This window comes from Canis lupus, chromosome 2 (assembly GCF_003254725.2).
Source record: "Canis lupus dingo isolate Sandy chromosome 2, ASM325472v2, whole genome shotgun sequence".
Classification (NCBI taxonomy): domain Eukaryota; kingdom Metazoa; phylum Chordata; class Mammalia; order Carnivora; family Canidae; genus Canis; species Canis lupus.
The window spans coordinates 32,920,646-32,939,803 of NC_064244.1; the positions used below are offsets into that span (position 1 = coordinate 32,920,646).

General features: G+C 62.3%; 1 protein-coding gene across 6 annotated transcripts in view; it reads left to right on the forward strand.

Annotated features, from left to right (window-relative positions):
* Positions 1-19,158, forward strand: part of DIP2C (disco interacting protein 2 homolog C) — a 252,745-nt gene that overhangs the window by 167,452 nt on the left and 66,135 nt on the right. For all 6 annotated transcript variants that reach the window (XR_007406048.1, XM_049101447.1, XM_025445451.3 and 3 more), the window contains 13 exons: positions 1,369-1,492; positions 1,848-1,957; positions 2,037-2,139; positions 2,872-2,936; positions 4,067-4,160; positions 4,255-4,374; positions 5,452-5,566; positions 13,098-13,237; positions 13,536-13,672; positions 14,740-14,948; positions 16,082-16,196; positions 16,640-16,841; positions 18,583-18,692. Coding sequence is in view for 5 of the 6 variants with exons in the window: in XM_049101447.1 (XP_048957404.1) it covers positions 1,369-1,492; positions 1,848-1,957; positions 2,037-2,139; positions 2,872-2,936; positions 4,067-4,160; positions 4,255-4,374; positions 5,452-5,566; positions 13,098-13,237; positions 13,536-13,672; positions 14,740-14,948; positions 16,082-16,196; positions 16,640-16,841; positions 18,583-18,692 (1,644 nt within the window). In the remaining variant the exon portion in view is untranslated. The remainder of the gene's footprint in view (positions 1-1,368; positions 1,493-1,847; positions 1,958-2,036; positions 2,140-2,871; positions 2,937-4,066; positions 4,161-4,254; positions 4,375-5,451; positions 5,567-13,097; positions 13,238-13,535; positions 13,673-14,739; positions 14,949-16,081; positions 16,197-16,639; positions 16,842-18,582; positions 18,693-19,158) is intronic.

Genomic DNA, 19,158 nt, shown 5'->3' on the forward strand with positions numbered 1-19,158 from the left:
CCTGATGAGAGCCGGTCCTCCAAATCCTGTCACGTAACGAACTGAACAGTTGAGTATTGTGCATTTACTTACTCTCCGTCCTATTTCTTGGGGTGGGAGGAGAAGGCTGTCTTTCCAGGAGGGGTTTATAGCAGGGGGACTAGAGCTCCTGGATGGTTTGGCCAGGAGTGCGGAGCAGCCAGAGGGGGCACCCGGGGCCCTGCCAGGCGGAGCCCTGCGGGGTCACAGAGTGGGGTGCCTGTGGCTATCTCTCGGCTGAGGCGGCCGAGCTTGGGGTAAGGCCAGTTGTCAGCAGGGCAGACCCGTGAGCAGGCTCAGCCAGCGTCTCCCAAGTCCGGACAGGCTCTGCCGTGAGCTCGGGTCTGACGTTAGGGGTCGGGGTGGGCGCGTGCTCGGGACCAGGTATCCGCGGAGCAGAGCGTCCGAAGCCCGTGCCTGAGGCACCTCCGGAGAGCCGGGGAACTGCCCAGTCGGTGAGGAATGGAGCCGGATGAACACCAGCTGGTAGTTGTTGGGCCACAACCCAAAGTGAGTTCACAAGAGGGGCCTTCTGTGAGCTGTCCTCACATTGGCGTGTGACTGATGCCTCCTGACCCGCACGCTGGGACGGAGCAGACCCCGGTGGGGGGACGCGCCATGCTGGCCCGTCAGATGCTCCAGGGCTCACGGAGGGACTCTTACCTGGTGACATAATTTGGCACCTCTGTGTTGCAGGAGGGGGTTGGAGGTGATGGGCCGAAGTCAGGTGTCGTCTGGCTTTTCTTAAGTCAAAAACAGGGATTTGCAAGCTCTTGTGACCAGGGAGGTGGTTGCGGTCCTGAGGGCCCAGCCCTTCGGAGGAAGGACCCTCAACCAGGGAGGGGCCTGCGGGCCAGGGGCTGGGGCCGGGGAGCCGCGTCAGCGCCGCGGTTTACAGGCCCTATTCGCGGTCCTGGGACGTCCGCCCCCTGGGGGCAGCTCCTTTCAGAGGATGCACCGAGGCTCCCGGAGAGCCCGGCCTGGGAAGGGGAAGCGCCGGCGGCCCCGCCGCTTTGTCGGTGCCCTGCGGTGGGGGCTGTCCCCGCGCGCAGACCCCCGGGCGCACCCCGACGGAGGAGGGGCCGGAATGGGCGTCCGGCGCACCCACAGCGCGCGTGCTCGGAGCCCGGGGAGGGGTGTCCCGGCGCCCTCCTCCACGGGGATCACGCCGTCGGGTCCCAGGCGCGGCGCTGCCTCCCTCGCAGCACATGGGGAGGCCGAGGCCGAGCCGCCTCGCCGGCCCTGCAAGGTGCCCGCGGCAGGTGCGCCCGTCCGTGCCCCACGTGGCTGGCCCCCCGCCAGGTTCCATCCCTCCCGGCTCTCAGCCGCGCCTCCCTGCCGCCTCCCCAGGACGCGGGAAGCCAGCAGATCGGGTTCTTGCTCGGCAGCTGTGGAGTCACCGTGGCCTTGACGAGCGACGCTTGCCACAAAGGGCTGCCGAAAAGCCCGACCGGGGAGATCCCGCAGTTCAAAGGTAGGCGCCCCGCTCTGCTGTCGGGGGCTCCCGGCCCGGCCCCGCGCCCCGGCCCCGCCCCGCCCCAGGCCTGGCCTCCGCCCAGCCTGACACCTGTGGGCGCGTCTGAGGTCCCGCCCCAGCCCCGCCCCGCCCTGGCCTCCACCCCGCCTTACACCTGTGGGCGTGCCTGGGCGTGTCTGAGGTCCCACCCCAGCCCCGGCCTCCACCCCGCCTTACACCTGTGGGTGTGCCTGGGCGTGTCGGAGGTCCCGCCCCGCCCCGAGGCCTGGCCTCCGCCCCCCTTGCAGGCGGTGGGCGCCACCTGCCCTCCGGGTCGCGCCCCCCTGAGCCGCCCCCGTCCTTCACCTTCAAGGCTGGCCGAAGCTGCTGTGGTTTGTCACCGAGTCGAAGCACCTGTCTAAGCCGCCGCGGGATTGGTTCCCGCACATCAAGGATGCCAATAACGACACGGCGTACATAGAGGTGAGCGCGGCGGCCGCTGCGGGGTGCGGGCGGGCCAGGCCCCTGCGAACCCCGTCTGCACGGCGTCCTCTCGTCGCAGTACAAGACGTGCAAGGACGGAAGCGTGCTCGGCGTCACCGTGACCAGGATCGCGCTGCTGACCCACTGCCAGGCCCTCACGCAGGCGTGCGGCTACACGGAAGGTAGGGGCGGCGGGGCCAGCCGGGGCGGGGCCAGCCGGGGCGGGGCCAGCCGGGGCGGGGCCAGCCGGGACGCCCAGCCCGGAGGAGCAGCGTCGGTTCGAGCGCGGCCGGGCCGGGGCCGCCTGGCGGGCCTCGGGGCAGGGGCCTGAGCTCGAGGCTCCTGGCCTCGGGTGCCTGCGACCGTGGCGGTCCGGCCCGCGCGGGGGCCTCAGTCGACTCCGTCCCCCGCGGAGGCCCCGTCGCCCAGTGTCACCACGCGGGCACACGGTCAGGCTCTGCCCCCCCCACCGGGCAGCCGTCCCCTCCCAGCTCCGCCGGGACCGGCCGTGGGGTTGGCGCAAGCTCCCGGCCCGCGCGGACACGTTCTTCCCCGGGCCGGGCCTCCTACGGGGTAGGGGCCACGGATGTCCGCCCGGAGGACCCGCATCCCCGCACCCCCGCACCCCCCGCCGGGGCTCCGCTGACCCGGAACCCGGACCCTCCCCCGTGTCTTCGGCGGCTTGTCTGCCCCGTGAGTTGCGCCCCGGACCCGCCAGCCCCGCTCGGTCCCCGCGGACTCCGCGGCTCTGCTGACGCCCACCTGCCTTCGGGCCGAGTCCGGGAGCATCACGGATGGAAGGGGGGCCGAGCGCAGGCAGCTTCCTCCGGGCAGGCGGCAGGGTGTCCGCCCGGTCGGCCCATCGCCCTTGCCCCTGGTCTCCCACGGTAAACGTCCTGTTTCCCTTCGCACAGCGGAAACCATCGTGAACGTGCTGGACTTCAAGAAGGACGTGGGGCTGTGGCACGGGATCCTGACGGTAAGGGCCACCGGGCGGTCGGTGGGCGTGCAGGGGGAGCCACCTCCACAGGGGTGAGGGGGGGGAAGAGCCATCATGCAGGGGCGACAGCCCATGCCCGTCCTCCCTGCCTCTCCGGAGTGAGCACCCGACCCCTCTTATGCCCCATCCTCCCCGCTCTGTGGGAGTGAGCACCCGGACCCCTCCCATGCCCTGTCTCCACTGCCCCCCCCCCCCCAAGCGAGCACCCGGACCCCTCCCAGGTCCCAGGTGGAGAAGCTGGGTCTCATCCTTGCGAGGGCTGTCCATGCGGGAGGGCGGTTTGGAGCTGCGGGTGGGCGATGGAGACAGCCTTGCTGTGTAAGGTGCCTGCAGCCCTGAGACCATGACTGCTTGTGTGCTTGCTGTGCACGTCGTGAGTGTTGGTGATCTCTGCCCCGTTTGTGAATGTCTTAAGCTGGAACTGTGTCCAGAGGTAGAAACTTCTAGGGCTTTGACGTGCGTGATGGTTCATAGGTGCAGAAAGCAGGGGTGTGGTTTCTCGGTGAGGCCGGATTCCTTAGGACGAGGGCCTGTGAGCATTGCCTAGATGAGGGTTGGGGGTCCGGTAGAGCTGCCTCCACTGTGCCCTGGGTGCTGGCAGGTGGTAGGAGTGCAAACAGCCCCAGGTGCGTGCTCACACGGTCAGGGCTGCTGATCTGAGCGCTGCCGTCTGCAGCTCTGTGCCTCTGGGCACCTGGGTCTCCCCAGTCACCCAGTGACTATCCCCTGTGAGGACTGCGCAGCCAGCCCACGGTCCACCTCCCTGCCCAGGGGTTGTGGCAGCTGCCTTCCCCACTGTTGGTTGGGCTCCTCACTGACGATGTGGTGCAGGGTCTCTGTGACGGGTCTTGGTGGCCTCACCTATCTGTCACTGGCTCTGGACCTGTGGTTTCTGAGTCTCTTGCTGCCACCTCCTAGAGCCAGGCCTGTCTCCTGCTAGACACACATGCTCCTCTCTGGTGTTTGGATGGCAAATGGTGCCTCTGGTCTCCAGCATGGAGCGAACGTGTGACGGGGCCCGGGCTTGTCCTGTCCCCACATCCCGCCCAGTGGGGGGGGTTCCTTGTCCTGCCAGCAGGTCGGCAGTCACCCCCGTGTGTTGCTTCCAGAGCGTCATGAACATGATGCACGTGATCAGCATCCCGTACTCCCTCATGAAGGTGAACCCGCTGTCCTGGATTCAGAAAGTCTGCCAGTACAAAGGTATGTCTCCAGGGTCCCTGGAGTGCCCGGCTCCCTGAGCCTCCCATGGCCGGCAGTGTGCTCGTTAACGCCCTTCCCTCCGCTCTTCCCACAGCAAAGGTGGCTTGCGTGAAGTCCAGGGACATGCACTGGGCCCTCGTCGCCCACAGAGATCAGAGAGACATCAACCTCTCCTCTCTCCGGATGCTGATCGTGGCCGATGGTGCAAATCCCTGTAAGTGACCAGTGGGCGGGTGGAGAGAGCCTCACTCTCCACGGCCCATTTCTGCGCTTAGCTTTTCTCTTTCTGGCCGTTGCCTTGGTTGGGGAGCTGCCCTGACTGACTTCACGACCTCCAGTTTGACCCCTGGGCAGTGGGGAGTTCAGAGCCCGCAGGCCCCGGCCTGGACTCCAGTCCTCGTTCCAGAGAAAGCGCTAAGCTTCTGGTTCTAATCCCTGTTATGTTAGCTGCGAAAGGGTAGCTAAGTCACAAGATGTCAGGAGTCAGTGGGGGTGGTCCCTGTGTCCTGGCGTGCTCGGTGCTCAGGAAGTAGTAGCTATTCCTATTTCGTGGTCTACACGAAATTAACCAGGAAAGTAACTTGTCACTTTAATGGGATTTCATTATCAAATCCTATAGGGAAAACCACCAGGCAAAGCAAAGTAGCAGTGGTTAGGACGGCACTAAGCTGCCTCGAGGAGCGTTGCTCTGGGTCGAAACAGGTCGCGGCTGGCTTTGCCAGGGAGCAAGCCAGAAGCCGAGTGAGGAAGACCGTGGGCTTCTGGCCACCCGTAAACGGTGCTGCCTGCATGTGTGTAAATGAAAGCTGCACACGATTTATCAGAGAACATGTGGCACGCAAACCAGGGCTCGCCACCGGAGGATCTAGTAGTAGTCAGAGACATCACTCGTCCCTTCCCCAGAGCAGCTGGTTTGAGCGCCCGCCCCGCACCAGGCCGGGCTAACCTGTGTTAGGAAGTGGTCTCGCCAGCGGGCGCCCCATGGTGACCCCTGATCTCACTGGCCGGGTTGATGCGGGGACAGTTTTCTTCCCTTCGTTTTGATGCACTCACATTGCAAACACCACCTCAAAAACAGTAGAATGGGTCTTGGGAAAGGCGCACGTGCAGGGACGTTTGAAGTACGGAAGTCACACTCTTAAATCCTGGAGTTCTGTGGGCCCGCGAGGATCTGCTCTCACGGCGACGTCCTCCTGAACAGTACCGGTGAAGTTGGCGCGTCCGTGGTGCGGGCAGCTTCCGTCGATCCCGTGCTTTCCGCTGGCCGACCGCCCTCCCCTTTCACCTCCAGGGTCCATCTCGTCTTGTGACGCGTTCCTCAATGTCTTCCAAAGTAAAGGCCTGCGCCAGGAGGTCATCTGCCCGTGCGCCAGCTCTCCAGAGGCTCTCACTGTGGCCATCCGGAGGTACGGCTGGGCCCCCGTGGGGGGGGCGGGTAGGGCAGAACCTGGGCCGTAGGGGAGGGAGAGGGCAGGACCCAGGCCGTGGGGGGCGAGGAGGGCAAGACCCAGGTCGTCGTCGTCGTCGGGGGCTGGCTTCATTTCCTCGCACACAGTGGAGTGGGTCAATGGTGGCCCAGATTCTCGAGTCAGAAGCCCTCTCTCCCTGTGAGTGACCTATGGGCAGGTGCGCAGGCCGCATCGGCCTGTCCTGGCAGGCCCCTCACACGTCCCTGTGCCCGTGTCCGGGTCAGATGTTCCTTGAGGGCGGACCAGGTGAATGTCGTATGGTTGGAGTGAAATGTTTGCAGCGAGCTGTGCCTGTGGAAGTGCGGTTTCTGCCCCATGTGCCACTGTGCCCTAAACTTCTAAAAGTCCTGGCTTTCTGAGCGCTCGAGCTGTGGCTGGTGCGTTGGTGCAGGACTCATGCCCGGGGTCCAGTCAGCCCTCCTGACCACCTGCCCTGGCACCGAGCGCACCTGTCACGGGCGCCGCAGTTACGGGTGCAGAAAGCTGATCCCACACAGGCTGGGAGGTGCAGGGAAGCCTGTGTGACCGACCCCCGCCACTGGCCATCCTCATCACGTGGGAATGGACTGTTTGCATCGCCTGGATATTTCCAACGCAGGATCTGACTCCTCAGTATCTTTGCGTTCAGCTGTTCATAAGGTTTCGTTGTGCATCACAGGAATGTGCTGCACTGTAAGGACGGAGGAGGGGCTGTTCGCGTACAACACACCTGAGTGGTGCCCTCGTTACCCAAAGGTTGGGCTTCCCAAAAATACCCACTGGGAGACTGTAAATAAGATACTGTCCAACGACTTAGGTGATTATTAATGTAAAACTAACCAGACTGCCTAACGGGCTGAGAAATAAAAACCTTTACGGTATCCGAAGCAAGTTTTAATTTCGATTGAACCAGAAATTTAAAATATGACATAATTTTAATTGATGAGGAAATATGACAACATGAACTGGAATCTAACCTTCATTTTCTGAAAGGTGTCACGGTTGCTCCAGCAGGAGACGCCCCGCAGACCCTTCCGACGTTTCAGTCCCGCCTCGGCTGGAGCGCTGACGGCTGTGCCAGCGGATGGGCGAGCGCGTGTCCTTCCGAGATCAGGATTAAACCGGGTCCAGTTTGAGCCCGAGCACAGTCCTGGGTCTGGCGTGGCCAGCATCCACCACGGGGTCCTGGGCGAGTCCCTGCTCTCCGTGGTGTTAAGGTTGCGCCGTCGTGTCACGTAGAACTATTGCCACACATCAGTCGTGAAGTGAGAGATTCAGACGTGTAGGAACCCGGTCCTTAGTAGCAAGGTGGTGTGTTTCCGTGCATCTCCTAGAAATCTGTTCTCTGGATGTGAGGGTAAGCAGCATGGACAGGCCAGACCTGATGGCACACTGTTACGTTAGCTGCGAAAGGAGTCTGCAAAGGGCTTTTAAAACTGCTTCTCTAAAAATGTTGAATAATTGTTAAAATTTTTAAGAAGATTAAAAATCTGTTCTCAAAACTAGGCATATTAAGCCTTATTTCCTGGGCGTGTGCTCAGTGGCCTCCAGGGCACCTGCCCTGCGGTCAGCGGCCACTTGCCCCAAACAGCCCCCTGGGTCGGCGCCATCACCTGGGCTGGGAGCGCTGGTTTCAGAGCCGCCGGTCCCCCCCCCCCCCGCCCACCATCCCGTGAGGCCCCGCGCAGGTGGGAGGGCAGGTGGGCCATGCGACCGGCAGCCAGCCTTGCTTTGCACAGAGTCGGCTTCCCCTTGCAGACCTGCCTGCCACTCTCACGCCTTCCAGGTCTCACCCGCTGTTTCCCAAGAGCAAGGAGCCAGGACGGGGCAGGGGGCACGCCCAAGCTCCTGGCCGGCCCCATCCCCCATGGTGAGGCTGGAGGGGTCGTGGTGTGGGCGGGGCGTGGGGCCGGTGGTCACAGGTGGAGCTGAGGCAGCACCAGGTGAACCCGGAGGTTGGCCTCCACCAAATCCTGCTGTGCTCTCCTCGAAAACTCTCATGGTTTCCCTGAGTTCAACACCGTATTCTGTTGACTGTCATCCGTGGCTCCACGGGTTAAAACGGAAGAGGTTTGTGGCGCGTGGCTCTGCACGTCCACCTGCCCTTCTGACCCCAAACAGGTTTGACTGCACATTTCCTGATCCTCAGGAGTGAGGCTCATTCACTTTGCTGGCGCCGTTTGGGGACAGCGGTCCTCCCAGGTGTGTCGCGCGGCCGTGGTCCGTAAGCGTCGCCTCGGCAACTGGGGGCTGGCTACTCCCACGATTCTGTGGATCTCAGGAATCCACGGAAAGTGATGGGAAAGGGCCGTGGATATACCGTAAGACTAAGTACGTGCTGTAGGGCGTGTGGCTCCCTGCTGGGGTCTCCCCGCAGGGCCGTGGTCACGTTCCCTGGACCCTGTGCAGGGGGTGGCTGTGTCCCTGTGTGGCGAGTGCACACCGTGATCGTGGAAAGTAGCTGTGCCACTTTCTCGTGTGGGTTTTATGATGGGACTCACCCTGGACTGTCTCAACTGATCGGGAATAACGTCCAATTATTAAGACCGTTGCCACCTGCACACAGGACCGCGTGGCCGCCACAAATCCAGGTGGTGGACTCTGATAGGACTCAGCCTCCCATGAGGACCTTGAACCAGGGTGGGTGCCATGGCGTCTCTGGGTCCTCTGCCCTTCAGAGGTCCTCTGTGCTCTCCCCTCCCCCGTCCGTCTTGAGGGGCTGCCTGGAAGCCGCGTCCCCCACAGCGGAGAAGCCCTTCCTAAGCTCATAATTTCTAGAAAACAGTGTGGCCAGGGAGCATGTTTCAGTGGGGAAATTCTGTTTCCAGAAGCTTTTGGTAAAAAAGGTCTGCACTGCTGGGACCTGGAGGGGGCAGGTGACCGTCCCCTTCCCTGCGGGTTCTTCTGTTCTCCCCGCGAGTGCAGCCTGGCCAGGTGCTGCTCTGCCCCCCCACCTGCACTGGCGTCCTGACTGGGGTCCTGCGGGCTTCACGTTCAGCACCTGCTCACGTGCCACGTGGTAAACTGGTGGAGTCGCTATTCTGTCCGTCCCGGCTTCACGTGTATTTTATCAAGAAATAAAAAGCTAAGTATGTGAACTGAGAAGTGAGGGTCCTACCCGCACACTTCCCCCTGACCACCTCATGTGCCCCCAGGGGCAGACGCTGTGAGACCCAGAGCTGCCCACCTGTGACCTCGCCAGACCAGCTCCCATGCACATGCAGGTGGGTTTCTAGCTCAGGTTTGGCCCAAGAAGAGGCGTGTGTGCTCCTCTGCTGGTTTGCGTTTTACATGATCCTAGTGCGGCTCTGAGCCTAGACTTTGGTGTCATGTCCTGGTCCAGCGACACAGCAGCGGGAAGGACAACCATGGGGTCCCCCAAGGTCAGTCCCTGCAGTGAGGCACCGACACGGGCAAAGAGGGCAGCTCAGGACGTCAGAGTACAGGTGGGAGGCCTGCTTCCCGCCAGCACTTGGGGAGCAGCGCGTGGGGTTTAAGTTCCCACGGAGGACGCCGTGGTGGGTCAGAGACCTGAGCAAGTGTAGCACCCGTGGCCCGTCCCATGGGGCTCCGAGCCAGAGCCCTCACACCCTCCCAGGGCCCCGACCCCGCTGCCTAGGACATCTTGGAGCCCCGCAGCTCTGCACTTGGCATCCTCACCCAGGCCCGTGGGTAGATCCGGGGACAGGAGGGGATGGGAACATGAGGTGCAGCCACAGCGTTCTCAGAATCAGGGATGACGGCGGAGTCCAGATCGAGGTCAGCCTCTGCGCACAGTGGCTGGTCCACGTTGGTTCCCCGGCTGGGTGCCATCCCAGGTCCGCTTGCCGTCCTCGTCCACGTGACTGCTAGGCTCAGGAAGCCTGCTGAGGCTGTTGCTTCGCTGTCGGGCTCGCGAGGACATGCACGTGGGTGACGACTGGTGCTCAGTCTCAGGAGAGGAGGGAGTGCTCACGTTCAGGACCTGTTTCTTCCGCTGACCGGTAATATTTAGGCCGTTTTTCAAGCACATGTGACAGAAACCCCACACACTTGTGTTTTTATGTTCCTCTCTGGGAGCAGAAGGAAAGCTGCCTGTTCCCGGTGTTGTGTGTGAACGGCTGTCCACAGAGGCTGGGACAAATTCAAGCTTTTATAGATCGAGCCCTGCACTGACCTTCATGCTGGGTCGTCTGATCCCCGAGCACGCTGGAGACTCGGGGAATTCCCACATGTATACAGTAGGAGCCCCGTCCGTCCCACTCCAGCCGCGCAGAGTGGAGCCCAGGATGGCTGCTCTGTCCTCCCATGGTCCCAGGGGGAGGATGGGGGGACACTCTCAGCGTCCTTATAAAGGCCAGCCCCTCAGATTTTGCTTCCATTCATAGGATAGTTTAAGAAGAAACAAGCGTTTGGTGGTGAGGTCGCCTGATTTTGTTGGAAAGAAAGGCCCTCCCCCTGCGAGGGGACCCGACTACCCCTCGTTCAGATGGTCTCCTTCCCCCTCCGGATTAGTGACCTTCCCGGGAGAGCTTGCTGCGCCCTGGTGACGAAGAGGAGATTAAATCTCTGGTACCAGCTCAGAGCAGCTGATTGCTCCCCTGACGTTTAGTGCATTTAATTAGGAAACGATACTCAGTAACTGCGTCTGGTCAGCAGTGAAGGGGAAACTGGAAACGTGTTCCCTTATGACCTGTGGGACTCTGGCCATTTCCAGAACATGCATCCATCAGGGGTTCCCCTCTGAGCCACGGAGGAGCCGGGCCTCAGGGTTGGCGTCGTGGCCTGGTAGGCATCCTGACGTCCATGCACTGTGAGCTGCGGAACACCTGCCAGCAGCACCAGAGCGCGTCTTCTGGAAGGTTTTGGGGCCCAGAGTCTTCAATGGGAGCCTCAGGCATCGTACCCCAAACAGACAGGATGCAGAGGGGGTCCCAGGAGCCAGCAGTGGTTGGACTCTGGCTGGGGACCGCAGCCAATGCCCTGGCTTCGTGTACATGCCCGTGTTCACCCCGGTATTTAATCGTATTCCTCTGTGAAATGGCCATCATCCACACGTGTGTTTTGTGTTTCCTACTTCTTTTAGGATTAGTTGTAAAATTCAAAGTATTGGAGAAATAGCATTTTATGATTTGCAAACTCATCCGTAGAATTATTTTAAAAAGGCAACTTGAAAAATGAAAACAAAGTTAAATTCTGGTCTCTGTGTCTCTGGGATCGCCGTCTGGGTCTGTTTCCACGTCTGGACCACAGAGGGTAGAACCCACTTCTTAAAGCTACGTTGTGGTCACGTGGATGGAAGTGAACTATTCTGTAGGCTTTTCAACTGCAAGATACTGAAATACTTTGATGCTCCAGCGGGAAAGGGTAATAATTATGTAAAGCAGCAATTAAACTAGCAATTCCAGAGAATAAAGATGCCCCTTTGCCACCAGAATCACTTTCCATGTTGAAAGCGTTGCCCTGGGAGCTACAGAGCCGGGAAGACCCTGAGGAAGGGGCCCGTGCAGCAGGACACCTGTCCAGAGGTGGGGTCAGGCTGACAGATGTGCACAGAGGCTCGCCAGCCGGCGACCCAGAGCGAAAATAGCCAACAAGCCTGTGAATCGAAGTGGGGTTTTCAAGAACAGTTCTGACTGCCCCAAAAAAGGTCGACGGGAGATCTGTGATATTTCTAGGATACGAGATAAAATACATTGTCAGCGATTTTAATCTGGAAGCTTTAAATTCAGATAACATTTCGTAGCTCGTCTAAGCGTGAAACCATTGGAGGGGGCTCAGCGGGCCTAACGGAAGTAGGAGCATCACAGAGCCGGTGCCTGGGGTTGCACGGCAGGGGTGGGTTCTGCTCTGGGTCGTGTGCGGGGGAGTGCAGCAGGAGCAGGTGCCGCTTCCCCGCCCCGGCCTGCTGAGCGCCTGCCCCACGACGCGGCGGAGTAGCTGGGGGGACGGGAAACAAAGCCTATGAGCCGTTCGTGTGGTGCGATCCCTTTTCTGGCTGAAAACAATGGTCTCTAAACTGTTTTACAACAAAAAGCAAGCTCCATACCACAGCGGGTAGTGAGACTGCGTCGGGGGAACCGTCCGGTGTGACGTCGGGGAGCTCCTAGAGCAGCTGCGCTTAAGTAAGCGTGCGTGGCTCTTACCAGAGACGGAGGACGCGTCACGTACAGGTGTGCTGTTCACTCTCGTGTTCCCGTTACCAAGCGTGAACTTCGCTGAGCCGTCAGCCTGGGCGTGGCTGTGTTTTGGGGAGGCTCTGTGACACTGCGCATGGAGGCAGGTGCACACACTGACGGGTTTGACCAGATTTCTCCTGAAGCCTGCATTTTGCCAGAATGTTCTCTAGAAACGTCACTTCTGTTGAAGCAAGTGCACCGCCTCTGCGGCTCCCGGTCTCCGGAGGTCACGTCCGCCTGTACAGACTCCAGCCCCCGCCGACGGTGCCGGGCACGAGCAGCAGGGCCGCTGCCCAGGAAGGGACACCCTCCGTCCGCGAAGGGGGACCTTCTGGTCAGAGGCTGGAAGGCAGCCCCCCGCTCTCGCAGATGCACGGCCCTGCGGCTTCAGCCTTCGCAGGACGACAGCCTTCCGGGGCACTTCATGCCCGCGTGCACCCACGACTCCGTGGGGCGTGTCCAGCGAGCCCAGCACAGCGCCCACCGGCGCTTCGGGGTCTGTGGGCGCGGGCCAGCGCTCCGGCCTCTCCTTCCTCAGCGGCTCCGTCACACGGCACGGCAACCCCTCAGCCCCGGGGGCGGGTCCGCGGCGGGTGACGGGCGTGCCCACGTCTCGGGCGCCTCAGCCGCACCTGTCCGGCCGTGGGGCGCCGGCGGCGCGGCGTGAGGGTCGGGCTCCGCGCCGCAGCACGTGCCCGGTGCGCCTGCCGAAGGTGCGGGGTGCTCCCGTGCGGCCGGCGCCGGCGGGGAAAGGGCGCCCTCCGCGGCGGGACCTGCTCAGAGCGCGGGCAGCTTCGGGAACCGGACGTCTCCGCCGTGCTCAGAGGGCGTCGGGGGGCTCGGGGGGCGCCGCCTCTACGTCTGGGAGCGGGAGGGCCCCGGGCGCCTGGCACCCGCACGAGCGCGGCCTGGCCGTAGGCGGGACGCCGTGGGGGGCTCGCGGGCCCGGCGGCCGGTGGGCGCCCCCGCCGGTGGTCACGCCCTCGCGCGTGTTTTCGGCGCCGTCCTCGCGCGGCCAGCGGCGTCCCGTCTGTCCCGTCTGCAGCCCGGCGCGTGGGGCGGGGCGGGGCGGGGCCTGCAGCCCCCGGGGGTTCTGGGGCTGCTGTGGAGACCCCGAGGCCCGGAGAGCGCCCTGACCTGCAGCCGGAGGAGGCCCGGCCCCGGAGCCCCGCTCGCAGGGAGGTGGCCTGCGGGCTCCACACACGGCCGCTGCCTCTGCGCGTACAGGGGCGCCTGCGTGGCCTGCGTGCCCCTGCGTGTGCCTACGAGGACCTGCGTGCGCCTGCGTGCACCTGCGCGGCCTGCGTGCTGACGCGGAGCTGCCCTTTCAGGCCCACCGACGACAGCAACCAGCCCCCGGGCCGCGGCGTCCTGTCCATGCACGGGCTGACCTACGGCGTCATCCGGGTGGACTCGGAGGAGAAGCTGTCCGTCCTCACGGTGCAGGACGTCGGCCTCGTGATGCCTGGCGGTGAGTGCGGGCGCCGCGGGGCCGGGGGGCGTTGGGAGGGGCGCTGCCGCAGCTGGCGCGCCTTGCGGAAGCCTCAGGGGGTCCCTGCCGCCCGGGGCCTCCCGGTGGGGCCTCCCCGTCAGGGTCGGGCCGCCCCCCTCCCCCCCCCCCCAGCAGCCCCAGGCCTCGGCGGGGAGAGAGCGGCGCGGCGCGCTCGTGTGCGCGTGCCCGGCCCAGGTGCAGGCGGCTCGGTGCTCTGGTGCTCTCCGCCGGGCTCCGCCGCCCTCCCCCGTGACCCGCCCGTGCTTCGTGCCTGCAGCCATCATGTGTTCGGTGAAGCCGGACGGCATCCCTCAGCTCTGCAGAACCGACGAAATCGGGGAGCTGTGTGTGTGCGCCATCGCGACGGGCACGTCCTATTACGGGCTGTCGGGCATGACCAAGAACACGTTCGAGGTAGGTCCGCGGGCTGAGCCCGGAGCGCAGCGCGGGGTCGCGGAACACGGAGCTCCCGCTCCGCGCAGCACGTTCACCAGCGGAAGCGCCTGAGCTCTGTGCTGCTGTCCGTAATCGTCAGCACGTTGGGCTTCTCAGAGTTTCTTTCCTCGTAGCCAGTGTTGAAAAGTGCGGGAATAGTTTTTTTATGAACAGTCTAAATCCTGCCCTTGTCACTTTGGCGCGTTTACCAAGAGCTGCTGCCGGGGGCGGGGGGGGGGGGGCACCCTGGGGGGCACCCTGTCCCACGTGGCCGAGGCCCTGCTTGGGCCTGCCGAGGCCCAGCGTGACGCCAAGTGAGGCAAGCATTTCTGCAGCACGAGCTTGCGTGCACATGTGTGGTACGTGTTCATCCTCAGCGTCCCCACACCCGTCCTGGGCCTGCGCACGTGTGGCAGGTGCTCCATGCACAGCGTGTGCACATGCACTTCCGGCCTCATGAGCCAGCACGTCAGCGGCACACTGCAGGCTGCACACTGTGCTCCCAGCTGTGACAGCTCCTGACCACGAGGTATCTAACTTGGGGAAGAGCGCAGTCTGATGACAGCGAGCACGAGAAACGTGGGTCATGAGGGATTCGTCTCCTGCAGTTGAGAACGTGTCGGGATGAGGTGCCTCATGCAGGTGCCTTTGTTGAATGTGGATCGAGTTTGCAGCCCAGCCGGACAGAGTCTGTGCAAGCCTACCTCCTCTCCGTGTGCTCACCTGCAGGGTCTCGGGGCGCCAGGACTTGCTCCCTTTGTTCCTCTGGTGCCGTCCGGATGAGGAAACAGTGACGAACAGATCATTTTACAGCTAACTCATGTTTTTGGTTTATCACTTTCATGCCGTGGATTCAGCACAGAAGGACGGATTAGCATTCGTTACCTCTTCATAATGCTCTCTGACGTCACTTAGGTTCAGAGCCAGGGGAGGAAGCCTGTGGGCAGCCCGCATGTGGACGGCAGAGGCGGGGGGCAGCGGCCGTGCCGCGGACGTGGGCCCGGTGAGCCCCAGGGGCCCGGCACTCACAGCGCATGTGTCCATAGGTGTTTCCCGTGACCAGCTCAGGCGCCCCCGTCAGCGAGTACCCCTTCGTGAGGACAGGCCTGCTGGGCTTCATCGGCCCCGGGGGGCTCGTCTTTGTGGTGGGGAAGATGGACGGGCTCATGGTGGTCAGCGGGCGCAGACACAACGCTGATGACATCGTCGCCACAGCACTGGCCGTGGAGCCCATGAAATTCGTCTACAGGGGCAGGTGGGTGAGCGCTCTGTGAATCCAGTGCCTGATTGTCTACTTGTGGTGGTTTTTATAGGAAATTGCAGATTCCTTCAGCGGATGGGACCCCCTGACTAGGTATTCCGTTTGTTCTGAATGTGTAGTTTTATAGAAACGTCATGGGCAGCCCGGGTGACTCAGAGGTTTAGCGCCACCTTCAGCCCAGGCTGTGACCCCGGGGTCCCGGGATTGAGTCCCGCATTGTGCTCCCTGCATGTAGCCTGCTTCTTCAGCCTGTGTCTCTGCCCCTCTCTCTCTCTCTCTCTCTCTCCCCCTCCCCCTTCCTCTCCCTCTTCCTCTCCCTCTCTCCGTGTCTCGTGAATAAATAAAATCTTAAAAAAAGAACATCCTGAGATGCACACAATCTTTTTAATCAACTTTTTTTTTAGTTAAATAAAAATGTTTATTTGAAGAACTTACCTGTAAGAACATTTGGGTGGCTCAGTGGTTGAGTGCGTCCGGCTCAGGGCGTGACCACGGGGTCCTGGGATCGAGTCCCACATCGGGATCCCTGCAGGGAGCCTGCTGCTTCCTCCCCGTGTCTCTGCCTCTCTCTGTGTGTGTCTCTTATGAATAAATAAAGTCTTTTTTAAGAACTTACTTTTAAAGTAAATATATAAAAGACCTAAACACTCATTTTGGCGTAGATCATTTCAAAAGACCAAAAGGTAACAGCAGAGTGAGAAGCAGGTGGGAAGACAGAGCCCTGGGTTTTGCCCCCACGTAAACACCTGGCCGCGGGGCTGCACGGTGGATGCCAGTGATGCCGCTCCTGGGTTTTCTGACCTGAAGGAAGTCTCAGATTGCTCTAGAGCCTCTACTTGTCAGGCCATCGGGCACAGAAGCCATAGGCACTTGCAAGTCACTGGGAAGGTGCTGCCTCTGCACGAGGAGGGCACCCTGGGGTCCTGTCCCACGATGCCGCCCGCGCTGGCCGAGAGAACGGTCACGGTGCAGCTGCCCCTCCCGCCCCGAGAGCTGTGGCCCTGCCGGGCGGAGCAGCAGGCAGCCTCAGCGGGAAAGGCTGGCTTCTCCTCGCGGCGGTCCCGGCTCCTCACTGCCAAGCATCTCCCGCTTGTGCTCACCGTGTGCATTCCCTCCTGTCCCCACAGGATAGCCGTGTTCTCGGTGACCGTCCTGCACGACGAGAGGATAGTGATCGTGGCCGAGCAGCGACCGGACTCCACGGAGGAGGACAGCTTCCAGTGGATGAGCAGGGTGCTTCAGGTAGCTCTTCCCAGGCCAGGGCCCCTCTCTGCCTTGGTGCCCGCTGCCCTCGCCACCTGGGCTCCTGGACCAGAAGTAGCATTGCCTCGGAAGCTTCTGTGTGTGTTTCTGGGAAATAACTAAGCAGACTGCGGTTTGGGATCAGAGGTTGGTGGCTGCCACCATTCACTTGAGGATGAGACAAGTGATGGGCACTCTTTCTGACCTCTGAGTCTTTCCTTTCTCGGTGTGCACAGAAGTCCACAAATGCCACATGGGATTAGTCAGTTTGCTGGGTTTGAGGGGATGTCCGTTGTCTTGTGTCTTCACCCCGCTCCTGCAGCTCGTGCTCCTATAATGTGCTCCTGCGTGTGACGGGCAGTGTCTGGCACAGTCTGTGTGTTTGCCTGACGCTGGTGGGCAACACCTGCCCTAACGTGGTTCCCTCCCCCCTGACCTTGCAGGCGATTGACAGCATACATCAAGTCGGGGTTTACTGCCTGGCTTTGGTCCCAGCGAACACCCTCCCCAAAACTCCACTCGGTGGGATCCACTTGTCGGAAACAAAGCAGCTCTTCCTGGAGGGCTCCTTGCACCCCTGCAACGTCCTAATGTGTCCCCATACCTGTGTCACAAACCTGCCTAAACCTCGACAGAAGCAACCAGGTACATGTCACGGGCAGGCAGGGGGTGCGGGGTCTGAGGGGCCTCGGGAACCCGGTGCTGACCAGGTGCCGTGCTGTCGGCGGTGCTCAGCCCTCCTTCCCTGGTGTGCACATTCCCGGGCCACGCACTGCCCACCTGAGTGTGTGATGCGAGGGCTGCTGCCCCAGCACAGTGTGCAGGGGGCCTGGCCGGTGGGGAACGTAGGGAAGGAGCCCCCAGCTCCCGGGTGGGAGAGCTGAGGCCTGCCCTGGCCGGGTGGCCTCTTACCAGGCACAGAACTTGGCTTCAGTTTACTTGAGCACAAATTAGAGTGACAGCTGTTCCTTGTGACTCATTGAGGTGTGGAAGTGGCCAGTGTACAGGAAGGCCACTCAGAACGTGTGAGGAACCCCCGAATTTATCCGTGACGCTGGTGCAAGGGTGAATGCGTGCCCCACGCCTTGTGGTTGGGGATGTGTCGTTACCACGGCTGTGCCCTCCTGCCAGCCGACAGACCATGCTCCCTGGGGCTGCGCGCCGTTAGCACAAAAGGGATTTATCAGGAGACTGGACGGTGAGGATGCAGTAGTCCTGCCCACACTGGCCAGAGGTCACAGGGCCCGGGACGCAGGGGACCCAGGGACAGTGGGGGTGGCAGGGGGTGGGCTCCCAGCCATGCAGCCAGCTTCTGCGTGTTGTACATGGACTCGTCTCATCAGCCCTGGGGACAGAGCAGTGGCTCACACGTGTGCCCATCTTCCCTGGGCATGCTGTGGCCACGGTGCCTGGGGGCCTGCACCCCTTCGCCCAGTCTAGGACTTTGTGAGCGGCTGATAACTCTTTGTGCACGACGACAGTGCGATAGTCGCCCCGACTCTGGATCCTGTAGGTTCGCCTTTGGCGAAGGTTTAACAAAAATCTTACTGGGCAGCGACATCACGCGTGTGTTTCACAATCCAAGGCCTAAGCACACGCGGCTGGCGTGCTGGCTCGTCCTGCTGCCCCTGTGAGCGGCCTCCCCGCCTCAGTCTCCGTCTCCCACCCACGCTCAGGCTATGGCACAGTCTCCCGGGACGACTAGTCCTGCCCTGGGAACACGTGTACGCGTGTGATGAAAACCGTGCATCATGGTGTCCTGAGAAACCTGGGGGGTGCCTGGGGTTTCTCGTAGTTGGGGATGTTGAAAGTTCTTATGGAAAGTCGCGTCTGGCATTGGAAGAGGGGAGAGCTGAGAGAGCAGGTCGTACGTGCCTTTGTCCCGTGAGGAGAGCACTGATCGTTGAGTCCATGATGCTGGGGCCAGAGCAGCTGTGACGGGATGGGTGCCTCCTGGCCTCGTGCTCTGCCGCATGGGCCTAGCGGGGAGCCCAGAGCGCTGGGTCCGTGTCTGTGCCGGCTGCACGCTCCCCTGTCACCACCTTGTGTCCGTGGTCACGCGCTGAAGAGCAGTCGCTGTGGACGGCGCCGCCCACGTGACCTGGGAGCCTGGGCAGCAAGGCGCGTCTGTGTCCTGCACGGTTTCTCCCGGCCGCTGGGGTGATGGGCCTCCGCGTCCCACCCACCGCAGAGTCACGGACACGGGCTCGGGGCCCCAGGTGCACTTGGCAGGAACGCTGTTCCCAATCTGTGACCCAGACCTCGAGTCACCGTCGTTCTCTGTCCTGCGAGGGTTTTCTCAGCGCCTGGCCCGTCCCAGGGAGCCCCCACTAGCGCACCGGGTGGGGTCCTGCCTAACTTCACCGTTTGCTTACGTTCCTTCCAGAGATCGGCCCTGCCTCCGTGATGGTGGGGAACCTGGTGTCCGGGAAGAGGATCGCGCAGGCGAGCGGCCGAGACCTGGGCCAGATAGAAGACAACGACCAGGCCCGCAAGGTGAGCGCCAGGCCAGGCGCCTCCCCGAGGCCCATGCCCACAGGCTGCGACCTCACCCACGGCCCGCCCCGAGGGGACCACTGCCCTACATCCTGCCCTCCCGGTCCAGCGGCCGCAGCCCTGTGACATCACAGGGACCCCGTGTCTGTCGGGGCACCGTGTGGTGGAACGCTGCCCAGGGGCCTGGCAGAGGCAGCAGGCACGGCCGCACGGTCGGGGCTGGGTCTGGGGGTGCCCGTCCTGTCCTGGCGTCCCGGCACCTGTTTCTCTTTATCTGCCACCCTGATGTAATTCGCAGGCGGCCTCACCGCCACCTGATTGCAAGGCCTCCGTCTTGTAATTGTCAGAACACAGAAAACACAAAGTCACAGCCCTGGTTGGGGACCAGGCGTCCCTGGTGCATCCTCAGGGGGGGAGCCCGGGGCTGCACCCCCACGCCCATCACTCGCTCTGTGCCGTGCGAGCC